The sequence below is a fragment of the Photinus pyralis genome, unplaced genomic scaffold, assembly GCF_008802855.1.
Source record: "Photinus pyralis isolate 1611_PpyrPB1 unplaced genomic scaffold, Ppyr1.3 Ppyr1.4_LG5, whole genome shotgun sequence".
NCBI lineage: Eukaryota > Metazoa > Arthropoda > Insecta > Coleoptera > Lampyridae > Photinus > Photinus pyralis.
This window is the reverse complement of record NW_022170596.1, coordinates 28,356,403-28,379,663: the sequence shown is the minus strand read 5'-3', so window position 1 is coordinate 28,379,663 and position 23,261 is coordinate 28,356,403. Positions and strand designations below refer to the sequence as shown.

Genomic DNA, 23,261 nt, shown 5'->3' with positions numbered 1-23,261 from the left:
AATTTTCTCAACACATCTAGTTCCCTGATGCCAACCGGACATATGCATCAAACTGTCAAACTTTTGTTCACAATAAAAGAACGTTTTGTTTTTCCAAAGCACTCTTCCCCAAAAATTAAAAATTGTATTTAGGAAAAATGTGATACTGAACCACCATGTGTGATATCTTATTTTTTTTATTTTTTTTTTATATTTTTTTTTTTATTTAAAATGGCGCGAGATCCCCATAGTGGCACTCGAAAAATGGACACTGTGTATTTCCCGAAAGTAGAGGTCTTTATTACAAAATCTATGACACTAGATAAACTCGAAGTGGCACTAGCTATAGAGATTCTGTAGCCGGAAATTTTAAATGGCAATAGGGCCCTTAAAATCCAAGGATCCCCAAGATGACGCAAAATCATCGTAACTACCTAAACATTTTTTTAATGATTTATGGAATTAGGCAAAAGTAAAAAAAAAGACGTTTATTGATACGTGTTAAACCTATCCCTAAATGATAAAACGCTAACCGGAAAGTCTCGCTGTATTATTTGAAACGTAAAGTATGTCTGACATTGAAAATGCGAAAATAGACGCAGAATATTAATCGATACATGGACTAGAAGTGTGTAACAAAGGCTAAAGTGTTTCATAACTTCAATGTCTGCCTACAATACAATTTCGGAAACATCTCGTTTAACTGCGTCGTTTTTGGTCATGGACGTGTCGCAGTCGTGCCCCAAACAGGTGAATCAGCTCAAAATGTTTAGCCGGCAAGACACGCAGTCGACGTTTGTACGTTGTCCGCTTCGCTTTAGTTTTTGCTCGAAAGCTGCGGCATTTTTTCTGGTACAAATGCGCGTCGTAAAACCGACGAAATGGCAGGCGTCGTTTTTGTTGTTTACGCCGCTATATGGAAGTTTTCCGAAGTGAGCGTCGTTTAAAAAGTGGGTGCCGAAAAACGCTTTTTCTACGTAAATAAAGGGCACGATAATTAAACATCGAACGCACGTGCGACGGAATTATAAAAAAAACGATAATTAAGATCGTACTCGTCTCGTAGGATAATATATTTTTATCCAAGGACTTTGATGCCAGTCCGTGAAGGTTAGGTTGTTACTTTAACCAAAGAATGAGGTATTTGTATTGTGATATTGTGAATAGTCTGTGATAACAAATACATACAAAAGTAAAAAAAAATATAAAGATGTTGAAGAAAGAAAAACCGATGATGTCCGTAACCGCTATCATTCAAGGGGCCCAAGCTCAACAATGGGGACGAAATTTTGCAAATTTGGGAACTCCGCATTTCCCTTTAGGTATAAACAATATTTACTTAATTTCTGTTCGATTATAAATTAAGAAAATGCGCCACGTTTTTAGCGGTGATATTATTACTTTTATTGACGCCTCGATATGCCGCGTGTAATTTACGCTATAACTAAGATGTACATTTCAAGGTGGCTTATAAATAGAACGCCGAAATCGATATTTTTATTACATATTGTGCACAACTTTGGAGTATATTTAAAGAGGAACATTGCGATAAATAATTGAAAATTAATTTCACCTTTTTTAATATTCGCTAGAGGTAACTCGTTTTTAACATTTTATTGAATGGCAACAAAAAACAAATTAGGGGACGACGCGAGCTGGTAACCTGAACCGGAAGAGAGTAGGTAGGTATATGGGTAATGAACGAATTCATTTTGGAGCAGACTACACAAATTGTTTATATTTTTATCCCCAAACTCGATGGGCCTCTAATTGCGTCGCATTAGCTACCCAGTGGATTTTTCTTTTACACCTTACAATTTCATAGCGGTTGGGTACATTGAGCTATCGATCTGATAACGTAGTTATTCATACTAAACACAAATTTGTTAGTAAACGATACCCCCTATTCGCCCTTTATTGAATATTTTCTGTACGTTAAAAATTGTCCGTTTGTTGTTGGTCAAAACGAAAAAAAAAACATGACATTATCCAGACAGACATCAAGGTCCTCTTCTATAGTTATCGCGTGATTATATTTTCAAGGTCATTAATTATCCGGCACCGTCACGGTACGCTTTCAAAACAGCGGACATCTGTATATTTCTTATCAACACGGTATCATTTAAGGACCGTTTTTTTCGTTGCACAAAAAGACGATTTGTATTTCCACGCGTCTGAAACAGCAGCTGCTCTAGGAAAGATTCAGATGTGGTCATCTTTTATTTTAATCGTAAACGTGATCGAAGTTGGCGTGCATCGATTTAAAAATTTTTGTGCATGTATGGCCCTTTTTTTTCTACATAAAAATGACCGCCTAATTTGAGAAACACTGACTTTTTTATTTAAAAAAAATTAAAATTCTGCTTCTAGATTCGTAATTTTTCGAGATTTTTTTACAATGGAACTTTTTTCGAAACTTTCTTTGAACGAATAAATTAGTTTTTTTTTAATGGGGTCATCCCGCCTTCATTTTTTATTTCTGATCCACAAAGTACATTAAAAATAAAAAGACCCGTGTGTCCTCAATTTTTATTTGCGAGTAAAATAAACCCAAAATAAATTATTGAAAAGCTGTGTTTTTAGTCCGAATTTGAAACGCTTCAGACTAAATACGTCACAAACCTACAACCAATCACGTAGAAGTGAGCTGGCAACCTTACGCGAGGGTCTGACGTTTGTCACATTTGACGTTTTGAGAGGGAAGTTTAACTGCATCTAGCACGAAAGTAACAAGTGCCTGTGACAGATGACGCAAGTTATAAATGCCATTCTCCTGCAATATTGCCAAGTCGTTATGTCATCTGAATGGTTCTAGGAGCTGATTGGTCGGGCTTATTACGTCACAGAGCCCGCCACAATCATATCGTTTTGAATAAACCTTTAAAACCGCACATGTTCATTATTTTTTTGCTAATCAGCCTCTATTTTTAAATAAACTTTTACTGTCCAAAAAAATGTTTTATGGTTTCAGGTACACGCTTATTAAATTAGAACTGCGGAATTCAACTATACTGTAAACCCCCATTGCTGTGTTGTAATTCTTATAATTTTTGGGAAAATGATTTTTTTCTGAAAAATTTGGTAATGCAAAAATAAAAAATAATAAACTCAAGAATAAACTCCCAATTTGAGAAAGCAGTATGACAACGCATTTTAATTATAAAAAATCAAAAGTTACTATTCTCATAAATTATTGCTTAGATTGTTAAATTTCGTCCTAATAACTTCCAATTATGTACTTATTTTACAGTTGAGTGAGACAATTGTGACTTACAAGTTTTGAATTAAGGTACAGACTAAGACTTCGTCCACTTTCACATAGTTTTTTTGGTAGGTACTTATGGAAATATGTAATAAAAATTTTGACATCTTCATCGAATGTCATATTTTGTTTAAATTGTAAATGGTAGCCCTCTAAACCTAATTATAGCTCTGGATATCCGAAATTATCAAATTTCTATTGGTATAAAAAAACCACGCATTATAAAATATAGAAAATTTCCGAGAAAAAGCAAATCGAAACGCCAATTTGTAGAAAAACGTTTTTTTCTGCCATGCCAGTAGTTACTTTTTTCTGGTATATTCTTAAAGAGTTTTAAATTCTCCTTATATTGATATCAAATGTAATTACCTTGGAAATTAAAACTACAGTAATGTTTTTAAAACTAATCGCAGTAACTATGGAAATTTAAACAAAAACATAAAATTTACAACAGGAAGCAAAGAAAACAAATGAAAGACAGTCACATAAATGACTACTATTAGAATTTAATCCTCTCCATGTGATAGAAGAAGACAGAAATATTAATTACATTAAGTAATTTTAATTAAAGACGCTCTTGACTTAATTTTTTTATAATATAATTTTATATTTATACAGTGTGTCCCCGGATGGACTGAACAAGAGGGAAAAATTTTTTAATTTTAACTACACAAAAATGTCATTCTTTATAAAAATTTTTGCTTGTCTCAAAACCACCTATTCTGAAATAAAAATCTAGATATTCCTTTTAGCAGCTGAGAAAATTACAAAAAACGCAAAATCTACAGCGGAAATTTTTCTAAGTTGCATGTTTTTGATTAAATCAGACTATCATTGTATCTTCCATGGCAACCTGATAAGCAAATCAAGTTAAAAAAGACACCTTAGAGCTTAAGAGAAACATTTTATTTTATTCAATGTGGTATCCTCCAACCTCTACACACTTTTCAGCTCTACATACAAATTCTTTATAAACTTTGTGGATCGTATCTTCATTGGCAGACTTTATCGCTTCCGTGATATTTTGCCATGGAAGATACAATGATAGTCTGATTTAATCAAAAACATGCAACTTAGAAAAATTTCCGCTGTAGATTTTGCGTTTTTTTGTAATTTTCTCAGCTGCTAAAAGGAATATCTAGATTTTTATTTCAGAATAGGTGGTTTTGAGGCAAGCAAAAATTTTTATAAAGAATGACATTTTTGCGTAAAGTTAAAATTAAAAATTTTTTCCCTCTTGTTCAGTCCATCCGGGGACACACTGTATATATTAATATATTATTATAAAATGTTACTTGTATTACAAACACAAAATACATATTATTATTATTACTATTATTATTTTTGAAAAATTGCATTTTAGTTTAATGAAATGGCTAAAAGTATTTCCTGTTTTAGGGTTAAATTTGGATCAAAATCTTTCAATGGGATCTGTCGGTCCCCAGTCACCTTTAGACATGAAACCTGATACCGCGTCGCTGCTGACGTCCGCACAATTTAGTCCACAAGGTCCAAATAGTCCGGGATCGTTTTCCCTGGGACACACAAGCCTATTAAGTCCCTCGCCGGGAAATCAGGCACATATCAAAAATTCCGGATCTCCTTACCCGCCGAATCATCCGTTAAGCGGATCTAAACATTTATGCTCAATTTGCGGCGACAAAGCTAGTGGAAAACATTATGGAGTGTACAGGTAATCAAAATATGTTACTTTTTTTGTAGTGGTCTACGGAAGCATTTAAAGGTGATTTTAAAAGAATTTCATATTTTCATTTCAGATTATCACAAAATGTAACAGTAATTTACATAGTACCGACATTTTAAAATGAAGTTTCATCATTGACTCTTTCAGTACTTCCTTAGTAATCCATTTTGTCTATAACACTCATATACAGGGTGAGTTTTTTTCATTTTAAGCATTAGGATCTCTGAAACCGTAAGACATACAGATTCAGTTAAATGAAGAAAGAGTTGTAGTTTTAGAAGCTTATTCAATATATGATTTTGTTTTTTTAAAAAAATCCATGGTTTACTAGATATGAGCGAGAAACAGATTTAGTGATTTTTGATTTAACTGTTGTAGAATCTTTAGTATCAGAAATACAGAAATATGCAAAGAAGAAAAATTGTAGATTTTTTTCCGCTTAATAAGATACATTTATTCATATTTATTCTTCTTTTATAATTTTCGAGTTATAACGCAAACTTACATTTTTTAAATGGTAATCATAGTTGGCTGTGACATTTTTAAAAAGTGAATTTTTTCTGTTTACGATGATATATGGTTCATTGTACTTACTTTGACAAATAAACATGATACAGAACTGTTTGTATTATTAAGAGTAGTAAAAACAGATTTTGCCATGGGAAACATTTTTGTTCTCTTCAATTTTCGTCGTAAATGAAAGGTATCTATCTCACTAGATATTGTTTTCCATGGCCAACTCTGTTTATTTACCTCTCAATAATACGAAAATTACTGAGGGGCGTTTATTTATTAAAGTACGTTTAGCAAGCCTTATATCGTTATAAAGAGAAAAATTTGTCTTCTTTAAAAATGTCAAAGCCATCTATGACTACCATTTAAAAAAATTAAAGTTTATATTATAACTCAAAAATTGTAAGATCTAAAAATAAATTAGTATGTTCATCATGTTAAGCATTAAAATGTCCAAAACTTTTATTCATGTCATTTTGTTGTATTTCCAATAATAACAATTCTACAACAGTTAAATGAAAAATCACTAAATCTGTTTCTCGCTCATATCTAGTGAACTATGGATTTTTTTCAAAAAACAAAAGCATATCTTAAATAAGCTCTTAAAACAACAACTCTTTCCTCATTTAACCGAATCCTTTTTATGGTCTCCGAAATCCTAATGCTTAAAATGAAAAAAAGCTCACCCTGTATTTACTAACGTCGGATAATAAGTTAGTCACTTTTATTTGGAAGGCAACTAAAACTTATACCTGATGTGCACCATTTATACTAAAAGCAAATAATTTTTAAATTGCAGTTGTGAAGGTTGTAAAGGATTTTTTAAAAGGACAGTACGAAAAGACTTATCATACGCTTGTAGAGAAGAGAAAAGTTGTATAATTGATAAGCGGCAGAGGAATAGGTAATTGTACAAGACGTACTACGTACTTCGCATTGAAACGCGTTTTTTTCAGATGTCAATATTGTCGGTATCAAAAATGTTTGGCGATGGGTATGAAACGTGAAGCTGTACAAGAAGAGCGACAAAGAACCAAAGAACGGGACAATTCTGAGGTGGAATCTACATCCAATATACACACAGATATGTCAATCGATCGCATCTTAGAGGCGGAGAAGAAGGCGGACTGTAAAAGTGACCAACCTGTCGAGTTTGAGAATGCCGTAACAAATCTATGCCAAGCCACAAACAAACAGTTATTTCAATTGGTGGAATGGGCTAAAAATATTCCCCATTTTACCTCGTTACCTTTACAAGACCAGGTATCCCTGCTGCGAGCCGGCTGGAACGAATTACTAATTGCTGGATTTTCACATCGCTCCATAGATGCAAAGGACGCTATCGTCTTAGCTACAGGGCTCACCATACAAAGGTATCGTACATAATTATAGACCCGTCTAAAATTCAAAATAATATTGCAGATTTCTTTTTAGAAATTCGGCACATCAAGTTGGCGTTGGCGGCATCTTTGATCGAGTCCTTACCGAACTAGTAACGAAAATGAAAGAAATGAAAATGGATCGTGCCGAGTTAGGATGTCTACGGTGTATAATTTTATTTAATCCTGGTATGTGTACGTATTTTGTATGTTTTGTTGTAGGTCATCTCGAAACATCCTGTGTAATAATTGAGTCTGTTCTTTGTTGCACACCCTGTATAATAGTGTAAAAAGTAATTGATTTAGTTAATATAAAACTTATTCGTTCTTAATACCCGAATGTAAACAGAGAAATTACTCCCATTTTTAATAAATTTTCTGTCACTTTTTAGGTTTTTGAAATGAAAGTGCTAAGATTTTTTAAAATCAGTAGTGGACTATCAATATAGTAGTTAATTGTCGTAATCACCTTGTCAGCTACTTGCCCAATATTCAGCCATTTGATTATTAGTCAATTTGCGCAGGGGTTTCGAGGTTTGAGTTGGAAAAGGGGCATTTAAGACGAACGAAATACTATGCACAGTTCATTTGATTTTTCCAATTATTTCTGAAACAACAAAGGTCCAAACGGTGAGCACAATTAAGCAGAATCGAAGTACTACGGACCATTCGGTTGTTTTTATTTCAACAAACAAATGAGTAACAAAAAAAAATTGCATTTTTTTTAGTAGCCAGAGATTTTTCTCTTTTCGATGACGTAACATGTTAGTATCTTTATAGAAGAATATTAAAAAAAACTTATAATTACATCAATAGATATCCTATATCAAAATAAAACAAATGAATGTGTTTCCTTTTGAACCTTGAAGACAAAAAGAAATTAGCAATAATTGCTGCATTGCTGCAGCAATTTCTCCCAGAATACTGGGATATTCATTTCAAGTTTTACGTGATAGGTTAGGCCATTGCCTTGTAGTTAATGGTAAACATTTGTTGGGATGAAAATCATTTTACTGCTGATTTTGTTTCGTCTTCCAGGTTTAATAAGAAATAGCAATAAAATAGAAACAAACGTACACATTCATTTGTTTTATTTTCATGTAGGGTATCTATATTAATGTTATTGATGTCGTTTCTTAATAGAGTTTTTAAATTTTTTTGAAAAATGTTCATGTAATTAATAGTTTAAGAAACTAGAACATGGGAGAAAAGTTTGATTATATAAAAAATGTAGCTTTACCTCTACAGTTCATAGAAAATCGACTAGATTTAGATAACAGAAATGAATATTTCTGAAAAATTATAACTTGGAGAGAAATATTCATTTTTCAATCGATTTAAGCCGTAAAACAAGCCCACTTTCTATGAATTTTATAGGTAAGACTATGAATTCCCTATATTTTTAGCGTGTTTTGGCTGCACGGGTTTTTTAAGTACAACTCTCGGAGGTGTTCCGCATTGCAATTTATTTCTTAATGAATTTGGGTGTGAGACTATGCCCTTAAATTGTAGGATTATATATTCAAATTATGTGGAGTTTACATTGGCTGCGCAGTGAGCACTTCGTTTTAATTAATTAAGTTAAGAAACGTTTGTGCAATTGTTGTAGTAGTTACAAATAGATTTGTGTGTGTGTCTGGTTTTTTTAAAATTCAGGTATATTTACAGATGTCCGTGGTATACGGGCCACTCAGGAGGTCGAAGTGTTACGAGAGAAGGTGTACGGACTTTTAGAAGACTATTGCAGAATTACGCATCCGGACGAGCCGGGAAGATTCGCAAAGCTGCTATTACGTTTACCCGCCCTACGTTCGATAGGATTAAAATGTTTGGAACATTTGTTCTTCTTTCGTATGATAGGTGACGTTACCATAGACACATTTCTAACGGAGGTTTTGGACACTGCTCACGATGCTTGAGTAGATTTAATATTTTGCGCGTTATTTATTCGATTTTCAATTTATTTCAAGTTTCGTGAACTCCAAAAGAGTGGACATTCATTATTTCTGTCAGTTGTGTTTGATATCTTTATCAAATTGAGACGCATACAGAGTGACTGCCATTTCACGTTGACGCCATTGGGATCTCGGAAATGGTAAGAGATAGATTAGGGCACAAGCATCATTTTGTCAAAAGATATCGGGATGCAATCGGAAATGTTACTACGTACGTACTTGTAAACTTAACAGTTGACCTTTTAAATTTTTGCAAGTTGGTAGTGTTGTGACATTTTTTTACTATTATTGTTTCTCACACTAAAACTATTTTGAGCACTCATTTTATTTATTAACTAGCCTAATAGTCGTGCATTGCTGTGATCTCAGAAGAAAGGAAAGGTTGTTACGATAAAATTCAATTTCATCAGGAAAACATTTCAAAGACATGTTGTAGATGTAATTTCCATATTACCGGATAAAAAATAATGCTATCTCTTACCAATTCCAAGATCCCAAGGGAAGTGGTCGTCATTCTTACCAGTAAAAGTTGACGTACATGTTATTTCAATTCCAATATTCCAGGTTTGTATAAAATCAATCCACAATAATGAAAGAGTATTTGCTACAAATTTACATAAATCGTTCATATGTTCTCCATCAATGTATTTGTATTGGTAATAATAATCACAAATAAATAAACCGTGAGGTGATTAGGATATAAAAATTTACAGATAATTAATAAGTGGATTGGTTTTTAATTAACTAGCTTGGGTACTACGGCAGCTTTTATGTATAAGTACCTAAATAACATTCCAAACTTACAGCAAAAAGAATGAATAAAAGAGTAGAATTGTAAGAGAAAATTAAAAAGTGAACACGTTGTTGGCCTACAGAATTTATTGTTGGGTGTAACTACAATGTGTAGTTATTCCATTTTATGTAAATGATTCACGTTTTTTTTTAAGGTAATGTCTACTAACTGTTCAAGTTTGAAGAATTTATTTGTTGGAAAATATTCAAACTCTATTAATAGTTTATATAGTATTCTTATGTCTGTAAGCAACTGTAAGAAACATGTCATATTTTTATGAAATAAATATTTTTCTTGTTTAAGAATGATCAAGGTTTATTTTTATTCCTGTTACTATTTATTCCAGTAACCAAATTTGTTTGACCAATTGTTGCATTTGCTTCTCTTTTTAATCTAATAATTACTTAATCAAAACCGCCAGTCTCAGGGCACAAATAAAGGGATTTTCAAGAGGGACTTTGTTTTCTATTTTTGAATTAATTTAGATAAAACTGAATTTTTTTTAAATCTGATGCGAAAGTCTTAAGTTTAAAAATAAGTAATGTTGGGTATCGCGACCATGACTTCTGCCCCCCACCCGTACAAAAAATGACATGCAATACACCATGCATAAAAGGAAAAATCCTACCTTATGAGGCCGCCTTTCTGCAATCTGTAACAAAGAGAAGATTTACGTTAGAAATGATATGTATAGTTTAAAACAATTGAAAATTTTGACTGGGACAGTAGTCAAGCGTTTGTTTGTTTGACCGTTTTCTTAAAGAAATTGAGCAATAAACACTGGCAATAAAAAGGAATGGACACTTACCCTTTAGCCTCAATAATTCAGTCTGTCCTGGGAAGAACCATATCAACCAAAGTAATGATGAAACACTGCACACTTCTCCGGCACTCCTCGTTCGTCAAGAACTGAAAAGTAAAATCGCAATATGAGAAAACGATCATTTTTGTTTTGTGCTTTTTGAAAACACACTGTATTCTCAATAGCGAAATTAATCATTGTAAGTACACCTTGTATAATAAGCAAATATATGTATATTATTATCAATTATCATTACATAGTATATGATACAAAAACGTAGAAAGACCCTGCCACAAAAATTACTTTGAACAGGTACGCCAATGCACGATGCACCCCATACACTCACTGTATCGTGCGCCAATGGTAAAATTTCAGTACCGAGGGAGTCAATATGCAACACATCTGCAAGTAGTACATACAGTTTATTGTTTATACTAATAAACTATAAATCTGATTTTTAATGCATAAGTTTACTTTGAAAAAAATCACCTGTTGAAGTGCAAGTGATAAGAAAAACAAGAGAAATTGTGGAAGAAGTGCCGCAATGACTGAAGGAATTGGGATGCGAATCCTGGTAACCGATAAGGGCCCCCCTTTGTCGCATTTTGTAAAATGTTTACGACGAGAGTGCCTTTTTACTTGGTTTGCTTATGACTAGCTATCCTTGTTCGTAAAGATGGCAGGTGTCGGAGAAGAGATGTCAACAACGAGGGTATTTACAGTGGAGATCGGTTCTCAATCCTTGGCAGCAAGCCAAATGGAAGTGGTAAAGTTGGTAAGGTTCGTTGAAATTTACAATTTGAAATTGGAATTGTGTAGGTAGTCCTGCCACGGGTAAAGGTTTCGTCAAATTGACGCAGTGGAACTGTTTGTACAGCTAAGAAACGTAGGACTAGCGCACAGAGTGAAGTTTAACGAAGTAACGCCTAATTGACAGTCTTCCCGGAAGTACCAGGATATACAATGAAATCGTCACAATCGTAGTATGAATGTTCTGCAAGTCGGTGATCATTTCTCTGTATTAAACGTCGAATTGAACGCAGCTGACATAACCTACTTCAACGGATTAATATGAAGGGTAGCAAAATGGCAGAGCCCTATCGTGCCTGATAAATAAAAAGGAAACTAAATATACCGCAGCAAGTTGTTTTATTATAAACCGTCGATACTAAGGTACGTCATATGTTAAGGCTAGCGCAAGCAGTGCTTACGTTCACCAGACGAAGCGCTATCCAAAGACAGGAATACTCTAGCAAGGTTTTTCTCGCGAGTTGCCGTGTTGAGGTCCGTATGTGGACTCACGGTGATGTGTACACCTCGACAGTGCTATCAGACACCCGTCTTTAGGTAGCGCTAATGAAGCACTTCGTCTGGTGAACATTATCGTAAACCGTCACCACAAAACTTTTAAAGGTCTACAAACTTACCCCACATCAACATAGCAATGAAATCTTAGGCGTCTTGATTCAAACACGAAAAAAGATGCACAAAACGTTAAGTTTTAAACGCAAACAAACGAATTTAAAATAGGACGCCATCTTCTTGTTTTTGCGATAACATTTAACACGACATCGAAAAGACCGATTTGTGAACACTTCCCCGTCGGTTTTTGTTACTTTAAGCGTTGAATTTAACAACAAATTCAAAATTTACGTGGTCGCGTCCCGAGATCCTACACGCAAACGCCGATTTAAATTCGTACGAAAAGGAGAAGGGACGCCATAACTTTTTGTAGTTTAATATTACGTTTAAATGCCGATTTACGTATGATGAACCGAAACGAACTACGTGCCAGAATTGTTCCCGTCTTTTATTTGACTTTTTTTAAGTTTATTTTAATATCGCACTTCGTAAATGAGCAGCAAACCGAAAAAATACAACACGCTTGGAACGGCAGCAACGACTAGTTGGTCACGTGACGAAGATAGTGATCGTGACGTCACAGCTGCAAGACTCGCTACGATTCGCCCGTTTCAAAAAATTGTCCAATCAAATGCATCCGGCTTTTTCTGTTTACAAGTTATTCCCGGAATTCTAAAGCGATGGCAAATTTACTTCCCAAGATCTAAAAACTGTTGCTATGCAAAACGTTTTCACGCAGAAATGGCGAAAATGACTTCTCTGCTTCCCCTTTATTGGTATACATACATCCATTATATAAGTGGTGTCATTTAATCCAAAACGTAAACAAAGCAATTTCATGCAACCAAAATAGGACCCAAACAAACGAAAGTTGCCCTAAATCTTGAAATGTGGAACTTTCCCATATTCCCGTGAGGTCCGGGCGTATGGAACCCTCCTCCCCCTCCATGAAACAAATTCAGTACATCAATCGTTAGATTGTTGTGCTCTTTTGTGACTCCCGGTACTTCGTTCTTGTTTAAAAACATTCAGCCCTAAGGGCACCCATGAAAATTTTTTATCAAAGACCATCAAGCCTTCCTTTCCCTACCCCACGGACTTTCCGGTGTTATGGTTCGTGGTCCTTTCTTAAACGTTATGGTGTAAGTGCTAAAACCATTAAATATTTTGGGGGAGAATGCAGAAGGGGGGAGTGTCTCGAATGCCTACCCAGGAAATGAAAATTCAGCGTTCCTTTCCCTAAACCTAGCATAACATTTTCGTACACTAGAGGGGACGGCTCAGACTGTTCCTACAATTACCATAAGATATTTTCGTGGATATTTTGATGAGAAGATTCGTTGCTCTCGTTTGGGATAAAATGATTAATAAATAAATCTACGATCTCCTATATATTTTTTTGAATGTTGAATGAAAACTGTCAAGTTTATTGTGTAAATAATAAACATAACCTGCAAACGCTATAATTGAAGAAAATTTAGTTTACCTGCTTACCTATAAGTAGGTATTATTAAGATGAATTTGGTTATCTACGTTTCAAGTAGGTGGCTATGAATTTCTCGAGGAATTCCTAGAATATGCCAAAGGATCGCCTTTTTCCATAAGTACTGTAACAGTTAATTAGAAATATAGTTATTGAAACCTACTTACAGCAATAACGTTACAGACCAATATTGACCTACGGTAGTAGAGAGAGTTGGGTGCTGAACGAATCACAAAAAACCAGACTAAAAAAGCTACTGAAATGAAGTACTTGCGAAGGGTACGGGGAGTTGGTGGAATTCCTATTAAGAAGATAAAAAAAGAAGTGGATGCTCTGATAGAGACCTTTGATAGACAAAAATTAAAACGCTTATTTGGACCCCTACTTGGAGGAATGGTAAACAGTCAGCTTGCGAAACCGTACATGTGGAACACTGGAATTCAAAATAGGAAGAAAAGGAGAAGCATAAAGACAATATGGAATATGCACCTAAATAGCAAGAATACTTCAACATCAAAGCATAGAATGCGAGGAGGCTATAATGGCGTCTCTAGACTAGAAAGAAAAGAAGTCTACTATTTATAATTTTTACGGACTTACTTTAAATGTAAATATGCGAATAAAATTTATATTATCGTTGACATTATTCAATAACTAAAGTGGTTTGAATTTGCAAGTACAGAAATCGGGCGATCAAAAATGAGGTGCTGTCCAGTCGCCTTTGGAAGTTCAATTTAAGTACGATTTCCGATGTAAACAAAAGAAGTGACTTGACAGCAATGCATTTTGGATTGCACTGTCAATAGTACTTGAAAGAATGGGAGAAAACCCGAAAGGAGATTGAGATACAAACTCACAATTCCGAGCAGGTTTCCCATGTTTGTGAATTTCCTCCATTTAAGAAATACCTACTGAAATAAAATAAATGTACGATCTTATAATTCATTTCGAGCGGAGTACTGTAAAAGTAACGGTACATAATGCAGCGTCGAGTCTGAACTAGTACTACAAGATAAATTGATCCTGATCGTTTCAACGGGTTGTGAAGGTAAAGAATTTTTACATCTGCTACCGATTATTGGCATTGGACAGTAATAAAAATCTACCTTATACTCCAAAAGTCTACGATGCGGATGTTGTTATATTTACGAGGAAGGTATAGTAAAATTAGTGTGTTTGACCACCGCATTGTGTACAATGTAATTACCGTTTTATCTTCCGTATGGTCTGCACATCAACAAGCATATCGCCATCCATCTTAATTCACCGAAAGATACGTACATTGATTAGTCAGACTATATTTCGTTATTATATCATTTACACCAAAATGAAAACTAAATATTAAACTTTTGAACATGCTTTGTTATTGTAGAATATCGCAAACTAAGAGATGGTACCTATGTAGCATTTCAAGGTTAAGGCCGTACGGTAATTAAGAAGTATGATGGAACTTTAAAAAAAGGTTTGAAAATTTACCTCAAGTCGATACCTATATTCTTGAAATCGTATCATAGACGTCTTGATCCAAAACAAGAAACAGAAACCCACGTAATTGCACAAGACAACACCAGTTTTAGGTAAGAAATTATAGACGGCACCGAAACGAGCGATGTGCTTTCCGAATTCGCTTTATTACTTTAAAGAGTTGATTTTTAATATCACGACACTTTATAATTTGAAAAACAATGCAAGAAACATCGAACACGCAATCGCGAGTTTAAATTCAAAGGGGACGCCACCATAACCAAACATTTTGAAACATGAAAACACCGATTTATTTAACGACGGGCCGAAAATAACGACGTGCCACAATTTTCCAAGTGTTTAGTTTTAATTTTCCGGCGTTTATTTTGTTATGATCGTTCTTATTTTCAAAGAAAACGGAAAAAAGCTGCATAGGACGCGTAAGCGGCTTCAACGATAAACTAAAAACTGGATCACGTGACATGACGCGATGACGTAGTTAGGTACGACGTCATCGCACGTAAACTGATTTTAGAAAATCGTCCAATCACAGCGCTTTTAAAACAAAATCTGGCATTGTTTATTTATCACGGATTTCACACAATTTAGGAGAAAACTACTTTTCTTTTGTGAAAAACTAATCAGTGATTCTTATAATGAAATGCACAGAACAAATTATAAATTTCGTTGACGGAAATTGCCATCTTAAAAGTAACCCCCACAAATTTTAAGGGCATGATGATTCATAGTAATAAAAGATAATTTGTTTATGATTTAGTTATTAAATTTGGGCATCAGATTTTTAAAAAAAGAAGGAAATTAGAACGCGTTATTTGCAATGGTGTAGCCGCCAGGGAATCCAGAGCCTTCAGGAAAAAATGAAAATAGTTGCAAAAGGTCCCACAGTTTGGAACAGATGCCGTAGGGTTGAATTCTAAAAGGACAATTGAACGTCTGCAGATGTTCATGTATAAGGGCGACTCCTAGGCTACCCAGAGACCGCTTCCAACACAGGGTTACAAAATGTGGTAAAAGGCTCTTTAAGAAACATTTGCAATATCTTTATTAATTTCTTCCATCACTCTCGCAATAAACCTACATACTGCTACCTCAGTACTCTAGGTATGTACACCGAAACGAAAGTACACACACGTTGTACTTTAAGCTGACCAAGACCTATTGTAGCCGCTCTAGACTTCTACCACTTGCAGTCCAATAAAATAAATAACACAAGCCATATACAACAAATTTCAATTCGCTACCTCGCCTACTACCATCTAGTGAATGCAATCTTGAGTCGAGATCTCACTTGATTAGAAATTACAAGCTCACATCTGGGGTAGTTTTCGAAAAAAAATATTGTTTATATTGGATAATTAGAAAGAAATGAAAGCTACTAACATAACATGTGATTATGAGGTTGATCAACACTGTGGCACCAGGGTGAGTAAACTATTGCAAAAAGCTACTCCTTGTTTCCCAACACTCATATACATCTATCATAATTACATCTATAAAAAATGGAGCACAATAGTTTATAGCTTGGTGATTTATCTGGTAGAATATGTTAATTTATTTTTCGGTACACCATGATGGTAGAAGGGTTTTGATTATAATAAATAATAACGTTACAATTCTTGTTGTTTATTCCAAATTATGCCGTAAAGGATCATGACGGTTGTTGGGGCTATAATGTAACTGGAATTACAGTGATGACCGAAGGCTTTATTAATTAGAGCGCGTTAAAATAAATTCAAATTTAAGCGCGCTTGCGTTTGCGTAGTACCGAGGGAGTCAATATGCAACACATTTGCAAGTAGTGTTTTCATGGTACCGGGTGATTCATTAGAAGTGATGATCGCTTGAATTTCGCGCGTAAGAGTTTAGTATTTTTTGCATTGTTAGATTGACGGTTTGAATTTCGTTAGTAATTTTTTTCTGTCATGACTGTCATTTAAGAAACCAGTGTGGTTAATTGTTGTGTGCCATTTGCGGTTTATTACTTTGAACAATTTTTGGAGTTGATGCACTAAAATATGTAAGAAACGTGACAGCGGCTCGCGTTAGTTTATAATTTGTGGTAAAACAAAGCAGTATTTGAAGACTATAAATAAGTAAACGATTTACTGAAAACATGATGATTCACCACTGCAATTAAATAAATGATCATCAGTTAGTACGAACTTCATAATTTTTTTAATTTGCCGGAAATTCAAACTGTCATCACTTCTAATGAATCACCCGGTATAATAAAAAAAAGTGTATTGTATGTATTAGTGATTTTCGTTTTTGTACTGTTGGTATTTGTTGTATTTGCGATAAAATTCAGTTAACCAAATTGCTGTGCGTTGTTGTCTTTAAAACTTTAAAATTAAGTTTTTGCACAGTTTCACTTATCATTGATCTTGTTATATAATACAAAATCATATGGCGGACGATGCCGAAAGCGACGATCAGTGGTTATACGGCGACGGCGACGTCGATGCACCTCCGCCACAAGCAGAAAAGCAACCGGAGGTAGAAGAGAAGGAGGCTGTGGCCGAAACAGACAACAGTGCCGATCAACCAGAAGTAGTTATAGTTCATTACATATTTTGTAGGAATTCATAGCGTAATTTCAGGAAGCAGCCCCCGAGGCCGATCCACCGCTCGATGACCCTCCCAAAGATAAACCGACGGAAAACGGCGAGGCCGTCGAAGAAGACAAACAAAACGGGGAAGGCAGTGATAAGGAGGACTACGACGAAGACAGTGACGATGACGTTAACGTCGTAATTGGCGATATTAAAACGAGTCCAACGTACGCTTCGCTTAACATAAAAAGGGGCGGCTTACTTACGACTACAACGAAAGGGGACAAAACATTGCAAACGCCCCAAACTGGAAAGTTTACCGTTGAGGAATTCGAACACGTGGGGTTGATCAATGGTATTCCTGCAAGCGAATTTAACTTGGACAGCTTGGAAGATAAGCCCTGGCGGAAACCGGGTGCGGATATTACCGATTATTTTAATTACGGATTCAACGAAGACACTTGGAGAGCTTATTGTGAGCGACAAAAACGGTATTTACATCTGTTACGCATTGTTTAATTTTTTATTTAAAGTTTTATTTTGTAAAGGAAACACTTAGGTCGTTTACGTAATGTCTTGAATGTCACATCCTAAATTTTTCTTATTTAGAATGCGTGTGTCGGAGTCGGGTACTGGGTTGCTGCCCCTGAACGCTATCGGAATGCCACGCGGGCCTCTACCGATTATGAATGATAATAGTAAGTATGCTGGTGCTGCTTATGCAGGAATAAGAAAAGCTGGACCTCCTCCAGGTAGAAGAATGACTGGTTCAATTGACGTTATCGGTGGTGCCACAAGTCGCATTGGTGTTCCCGTTTCGAAAGTAGAGGCTCCCAAAGAAAATGTTATACAGGTAGCCTAATCTTTACATTTGATAAAGATCACACTATACTAGATAGCCGATCTACATGTGTTAGTAAGATTTACGTTTTCTTTTACTAATTCATTCATTTTTAATTTAATCGGTACACGTTTTCTCAAATGGCAAGTAATTAAGTATTCGTGGATGCTGTCCATCTACTAGTTGAATTTGCTGGTGAAGTTTTAATAATGTGATATTCCGATTAACTTCTAAATTTCTTCTCTTCTCAATTTTCTTCATTTATCCTCTTTTTACATTTTCTTTTTTAGCTCTTTCACATCTTTTTCACGCATCCTTCTCAATTTCCTTCTGATCTCATTCGCATTTTCTTTTTTCACAACACATCTTCAATTCTTCTTCCTTTAACTGCATTTTCTTGTATTCTATCACGCTTTTTGCCTGTTTTTTATGACTGCACTTTTGGTCTTTTCAGACACACTTCTCCTTGCTTTTTCACACCTCCTCTATGCTTACTTCAATTTCTTTCCCTGCTCACTTACGCCTTCTTCCACACCTCTCTTCTTTACGCATCCTTTATCATATCACACCAGAGTTTTTCTTAAGAATACAGACAAAGAGATGATGCAAATTATTTCAGCCTAATAAGGGGGTGAAATGTACGTAGCTGGTGTCTATTTAGTGTAGTATGATCTTTGCATGCATTGGGGTTGGATATTAATCGGTACACTGTAGGTGATGACGGCCGATAGACGAGAATATAGCCGAAAGCCAGCCCCATTTCCGGATATGTCTGTCCCACCACCGACGACGTTCGAAGAGTTCCATCCGGAATACGACTTCAATCCTGAACCGGAACCGTTTTACGGCGGCTACGAACCTACTCAAGATTCCCAATGGGGTAAACTTTTTCTAATAGCCTCACACACTTTATAAAATAGTAAACACGCGCAGGAGGTAATTCTTCGTGGCAGCCGCAGGAGATAAAAACTCTAACACCGACCGCCCCACCCGGTCCGGTCATGCCTCCCGCTCCCGTTCCGCCCGTAAACGCACCTATGATGTCGAACAGGCATCCGCCGATGCCCGTCCCTAGCCCCGTAAAGGACGAGATGGCATTGTCTAGACGTTCAAAGTCGAAGGAGAAGGAGTCGATGCGGCGAGAAAGAGATAGATCTCGGGAGAGAGATCGCGATCGAGAGCGTGAACGATCTCATCGTAGAGATAGATCGAGAAGCAGATCTCGTAGGCATAAGTCACGATCGAGAAGTCCGAGTCATCGGTCACATCGTAAGAAGAAATCTAGAAGGCACGAAGATAGTGATTAAGTTAAATAGTTGTCGTAATCCAATTTTATTGTGCATTGTTTATTATTATGCTACTAGGTTCTACAGAAATAAATAAATTGGATTTATGATGCTGTTGAATAAGTTCAAAGGGTACTGGTTTCAACAGAATGGTGCACCCGCGCACAACGCCTTTATTGTGTAAAGATACTATATCGGACAAATTTGTATTTATAATAAAAAAATGCCATCCAATACAGTGTGTACTTGATGTCATATTTTTAATTTGTTCACAATTAAGAATCGTCCTAGAATACCTTTAAAATCTCGTTAGACCCTTCATTTAAGTTCTTGTACAGATGGAATTTTATTAGAATCCCAGTAACGTGACTATAATATATTTAAAAACTTTTTTTAGATTTTTAAAAATCAACTTTGGAATTCGAGTATGCACACTCTAATTTTTGGTGCTTTTTTAAAAAATAAAATGTGGAAAGGAATGGAAAAAATGGAGCACAATAGTTTATAGTGGCTTATCTGATGGAATATGTTAATTTATTTTCCCTACACCATGATGGTAGAAGGGTTTTGATTATAATAAATAATAACGTTACAATTCTTGTTGTTTATTCCAAATTATGCTGTAAAGGATCATGACGGTTCCGTTCGAGTTGGGGCTATAATGTAACTGGAATTCACAGTGATGACCGAAGGCTTTATTAATTTCGTGTGCGTTAATTCAAATTTAAGCGCACTTTCGTATGCGCAGTACTGAGGGAGTCAATGTGCATCACATCTGCAAGTCGTACATACAGTTAATTGTTTATACTATAAATCTGATTCTTAATGCATAAGTTTACTTTGAAAAAAATCACCTGTTGAAGTGCAAGTGATAAGGAAATCAAGAGAGATTGTGGAAGAAGTGCCGCAATGACTGAAGAAATTGGGATGCGAATCCTGGTAACCGATAAGGGCCCCCCTCTGTCGCATTTTGTAAAATGTTTACGACGAGAGTGCCTTTTTTACTTGGTTTGCTGATGACTAGCTATCCTTGTTCCTAAAGATGGCAGGTGTCGGAGAAGAGATGTCAACAACGAGGGTATTAACAGTGGAGATCGGTTCTCAATCCTTGGCAGCAAGCCAAATGGAAGTTGTAAAGTTGGTAAGATTCGTTTTAATTTGAAATTTACGATTTGAAATTGGAATTGTGTAGGTAGCCCTGCCACGGGTAAAGGTTTAGTCAAACTGACGCAGTGGAACTGTTTGTACAGCTAAGAAACGTAGGTCTAGCGCCCAGAATGAAGTTTAACGAAGTAACGCAGAATTGACAGTCTTCCCGGAAGTACCAGGATATACAATGAAATCGTCACAATCGTAGTATGAATGTTCTGCAAGTCAGTGATCATTTCTCTGTATTAAACGTCGAATTGAACGCAGCTGACATAACCTACTTCAACGGATTAATATGAAGGGTAGCAAAATGGCAGAGCCCTATCGTGCCTGATAAATAAATCGGAAACTAAATATACCGCAGCAAGTTGTTTTATTATAAACCGTCGATACTATAAGGTACGTCATATGTTAAGGCTAGCGCAAGCAGTGCTTACGTTCACCAGACGAAGCGCTACCCAAAGACAGTTGAATACTCTAGCAAGGTTTTTCTCACGAGTTGCTGTGTCGAGGTGTAAATACCACTGTACGTCGACTCACAGTGATGTGTAGACCTCGACAGTGCTATCAAACATCCGTCTTTAGGTAGCGCTAATGAAGCACTTCGTCTGGTGAACATATTATCGTAACCGTCACCACGAAACTTTTAAAGGTCTACAAACTTACCCCACATCAACATATCAATGAAATCTTAGGCGTCTTGATTCCAAACACGAAAAAAGGTGCACAAAACGTTAAGTTTTAAAGGCAAACAAACGAATTTAAAATAGGACGCCATCTTCTTGTTCTTGCGATAACATTTAACACGACATCGAAAAGACCGATTTGTGAACACTTCCCCGCCGGTTTTTGTTACTTTAAGCGTTGAATTTAACAACAAAATCAAAATTACGTGGTCGCGTCCCGAGATCCTACACGCAAACGCCGATTTAAATTCGTACGAAAAGGAGAAGGGACGCCATCACTTTTTGTAGTTTAATATTACGTTTAAATGCCGATTTACGTATGATGAACCGAAACGAACTATGTGCCAGAATTGTTCCCGTCTTTTATTTGACTTTTTTTAAGTTTATTTTAATATCGCACTTCGTAAATGAGCAGCAAACCGAAAAAATACAACACGCTTGGAACGGCAGCAACGACTAGTTGGTCACGTGACGAAGATAGTGATCATGACGTCACAGCTGCAAGACTCGCTACGATTCGCCCGTTTCAAAAAATGGTCCAATCAAATGCATCCGGCTTTTTCTGTTTACTAGTTATTCCCGGAATTCTAAAGCGATGGCAAATTTACTTCCCAATATCTAAAAACTGTTGCTATGCAAAACGTTTTCACACAGAAATGGCGAAAATAACTTTTCTGCTTCCCCTTTATTGGTATACATACCTACATCCATCATACGTGGGCGAATGTCCGTGTCATTTAATCCAAAACGTAAACTAAAGCAATTTCATGCAACCAAAATAGGACCCAAACAAACGAAAGTTGCCCTAAATCGTGAAATGTGGAAGTTTCCCATATTCCCGTGAGGTCCGGGCGTAAGGAACCCCCCTCCCCCCCTGAAACAAATTCAGTACATCAATCGTTAGATTTTTGTGACTCCCGGTACTTCGTTCTTGTTTAAAAACATTCAGCCCTAAGGGCAGCCATGACAATTTATTATAAAAGACCATCAAACCTTCCTTTCCCTACCCCACAGACTTGCGGTGTTATGGTTCGTGGTCCTTTCTTAAACGTTACGGTGTATAAGTGCTAAAACCATTAAATATTTTGGGGGAGAATGTCTCGAATACCTCCCCAGGAAATGAAAATTCACCGTTCCTTTCCCTACACCTAGCATAACATTTCGTACACTAGAGGGGATGGCTCAGACTGTTCCTACAATTACCATAAGATATTTTGATGAGAAGATTCGTTGCTTTCGTTTGGGATAAAATTATTAATACATAAATCTACGATACGAGTAGCCCCAAATCGTGAAATGTGGAACTTTCCCATATTCCCATGAGGTCCGGGAATATGTTCACAATTAAGAATCTTCCTAGAATACCTTTAAAATCCCATTAAACCCTTCATTTAAGTTCTTGTACAGAGGGAATTTTATTAGAATCCCGGTAACATGACTATAATATATTTAAAAACTTTTTTTAGATTTTTAAAAATCAACTTTGGAATTCGAGTATACTTTTGGTGCATTTTTAAAAAATAAAATGTGGATTGTTATTAGAATATCCCTAGAACTCCTCCGTAGGGATTGTTTACAATAGTTCTAATTATTTTAGAATCTTCTTTTTAGAATCGTTACATAGGTATACCTAATCTTTAGAAACCCTACAATTTCGTTATAAGTTTCTTAAAATCGTCATAGAATCCCGCTCGTATCGTATGGGTGGCATTCCCTAGGTATAGATTTTTTCACCTGGCGTCAACAGTCGTCTGTATGACTTAACGACAGTCGTGGTATGACTGCCAGCAGGGGCGGACTGGGTACTTACGGGCCAGGTGGAATTGCATAGGTTACGGGCCATTAAAAAGTATTAGTGTAATGATGGCGGGGGGGGGGGGTTGCAGCTCTGCTTTTTTGCTTCATTTTAAAGTATTCCTCTCTTGAAAGTCAATTAGAATATACAGTTTTTTTTAATTGCAGCTGATAATTAAAGGTAACAAAATATACATAATCTAAACGAGGCGCGTCGCTTGTAATTGTGTTTCAG

General features: G+C 35.8%; 2 protein-coding genes and 1 long non-coding RNA gene across 5 annotated transcripts; all 3 read left to right on the top strand.

Moving 5' to 3' along the window:
• The first annotated feature begins 748 nt into the window (after positions 1 to 748).
• On the top strand, positions 749 to 9,605 carry LOC116170403 (retinoic acid receptor RXR-alpha-B). 2 transcript variants are annotated; one of them, XM_031486774.1, is made up of 6 exons: positions 749 to 1,301; positions 4,640 to 4,934; positions 6,259 to 6,363; positions 6,416 to 6,832; positions 6,882 to 7,027; positions 8,507 to 9,605. In XM_031486774.1, the coding sequence occupies exons 1-6, from the start codon at positions 1,190 to 1,192 to the stop codon at positions 8,755 to 8,757; spliced, it is 1,326 nt and encodes a 441-aa protein (XP_031342634.1). In that variant the 5' UTR covers positions 749 to 1,189; the 3' UTR covers positions 8,758 to 9,605. The 2 variants fall into 2 exon arrangements, with proteins under 2 accessions (XP_031342634.1, XP_031342635.1); XM_031486775.1 differs by having other exon boundaries at positions 751 to 1,301; positions 6,894 to 7,027.
• A 7,324-nt stretch (positions 9,606 to 16,929) lies between these two features.
• LOC116171188 (pre-mRNA 3'-end-processing factor FIP1-like) lies at positions 16,930 to 19,631 on the top strand. 2 transcript variants are annotated; one of them, XM_031487884.1, is made up of 6 exons: positions 16,933 to 17,268; positions 17,319 to 17,761; positions 17,880 to 17,968; positions 18,023 to 18,123; positions 18,826 to 18,991; positions 19,045 to 19,631. In XM_031487884.1, the coding sequence occupies exons 1-6, from the start codon at positions 17,125 to 17,127 to the stop codon at positions 19,416 to 19,418; spliced, it is 1,317 nt and encodes a 438-aa protein (XP_031343744.1). In that variant the 5' UTR covers positions 16,933 to 17,124; the 3' UTR covers positions 19,419 to 19,631. The 2 variants fall into 2 exon arrangements, with proteins under 2 accessions (XP_031343743.1, XP_031343744.1); XM_031487883.1 differs by having other exon boundaries at positions 16,930 to 17,268; positions 17,880 to 18,123.
• A 475-nt stretch (positions 19,632 to 20,106) lies between these two features.
• On the top strand, positions 20,107 to 20,651 carry LOC116171189. The gene is made up of 2 exons (XR_004145394.1): positions 20,107 to 20,538; positions 20,590 to 20,651. It is a non-coding gene; the product is annotated as an uncharacterized LOC116171189 (long non-coding RNA).
• Positions 20,652 to 23,261: the final 2,610 nt, after the last annotated feature.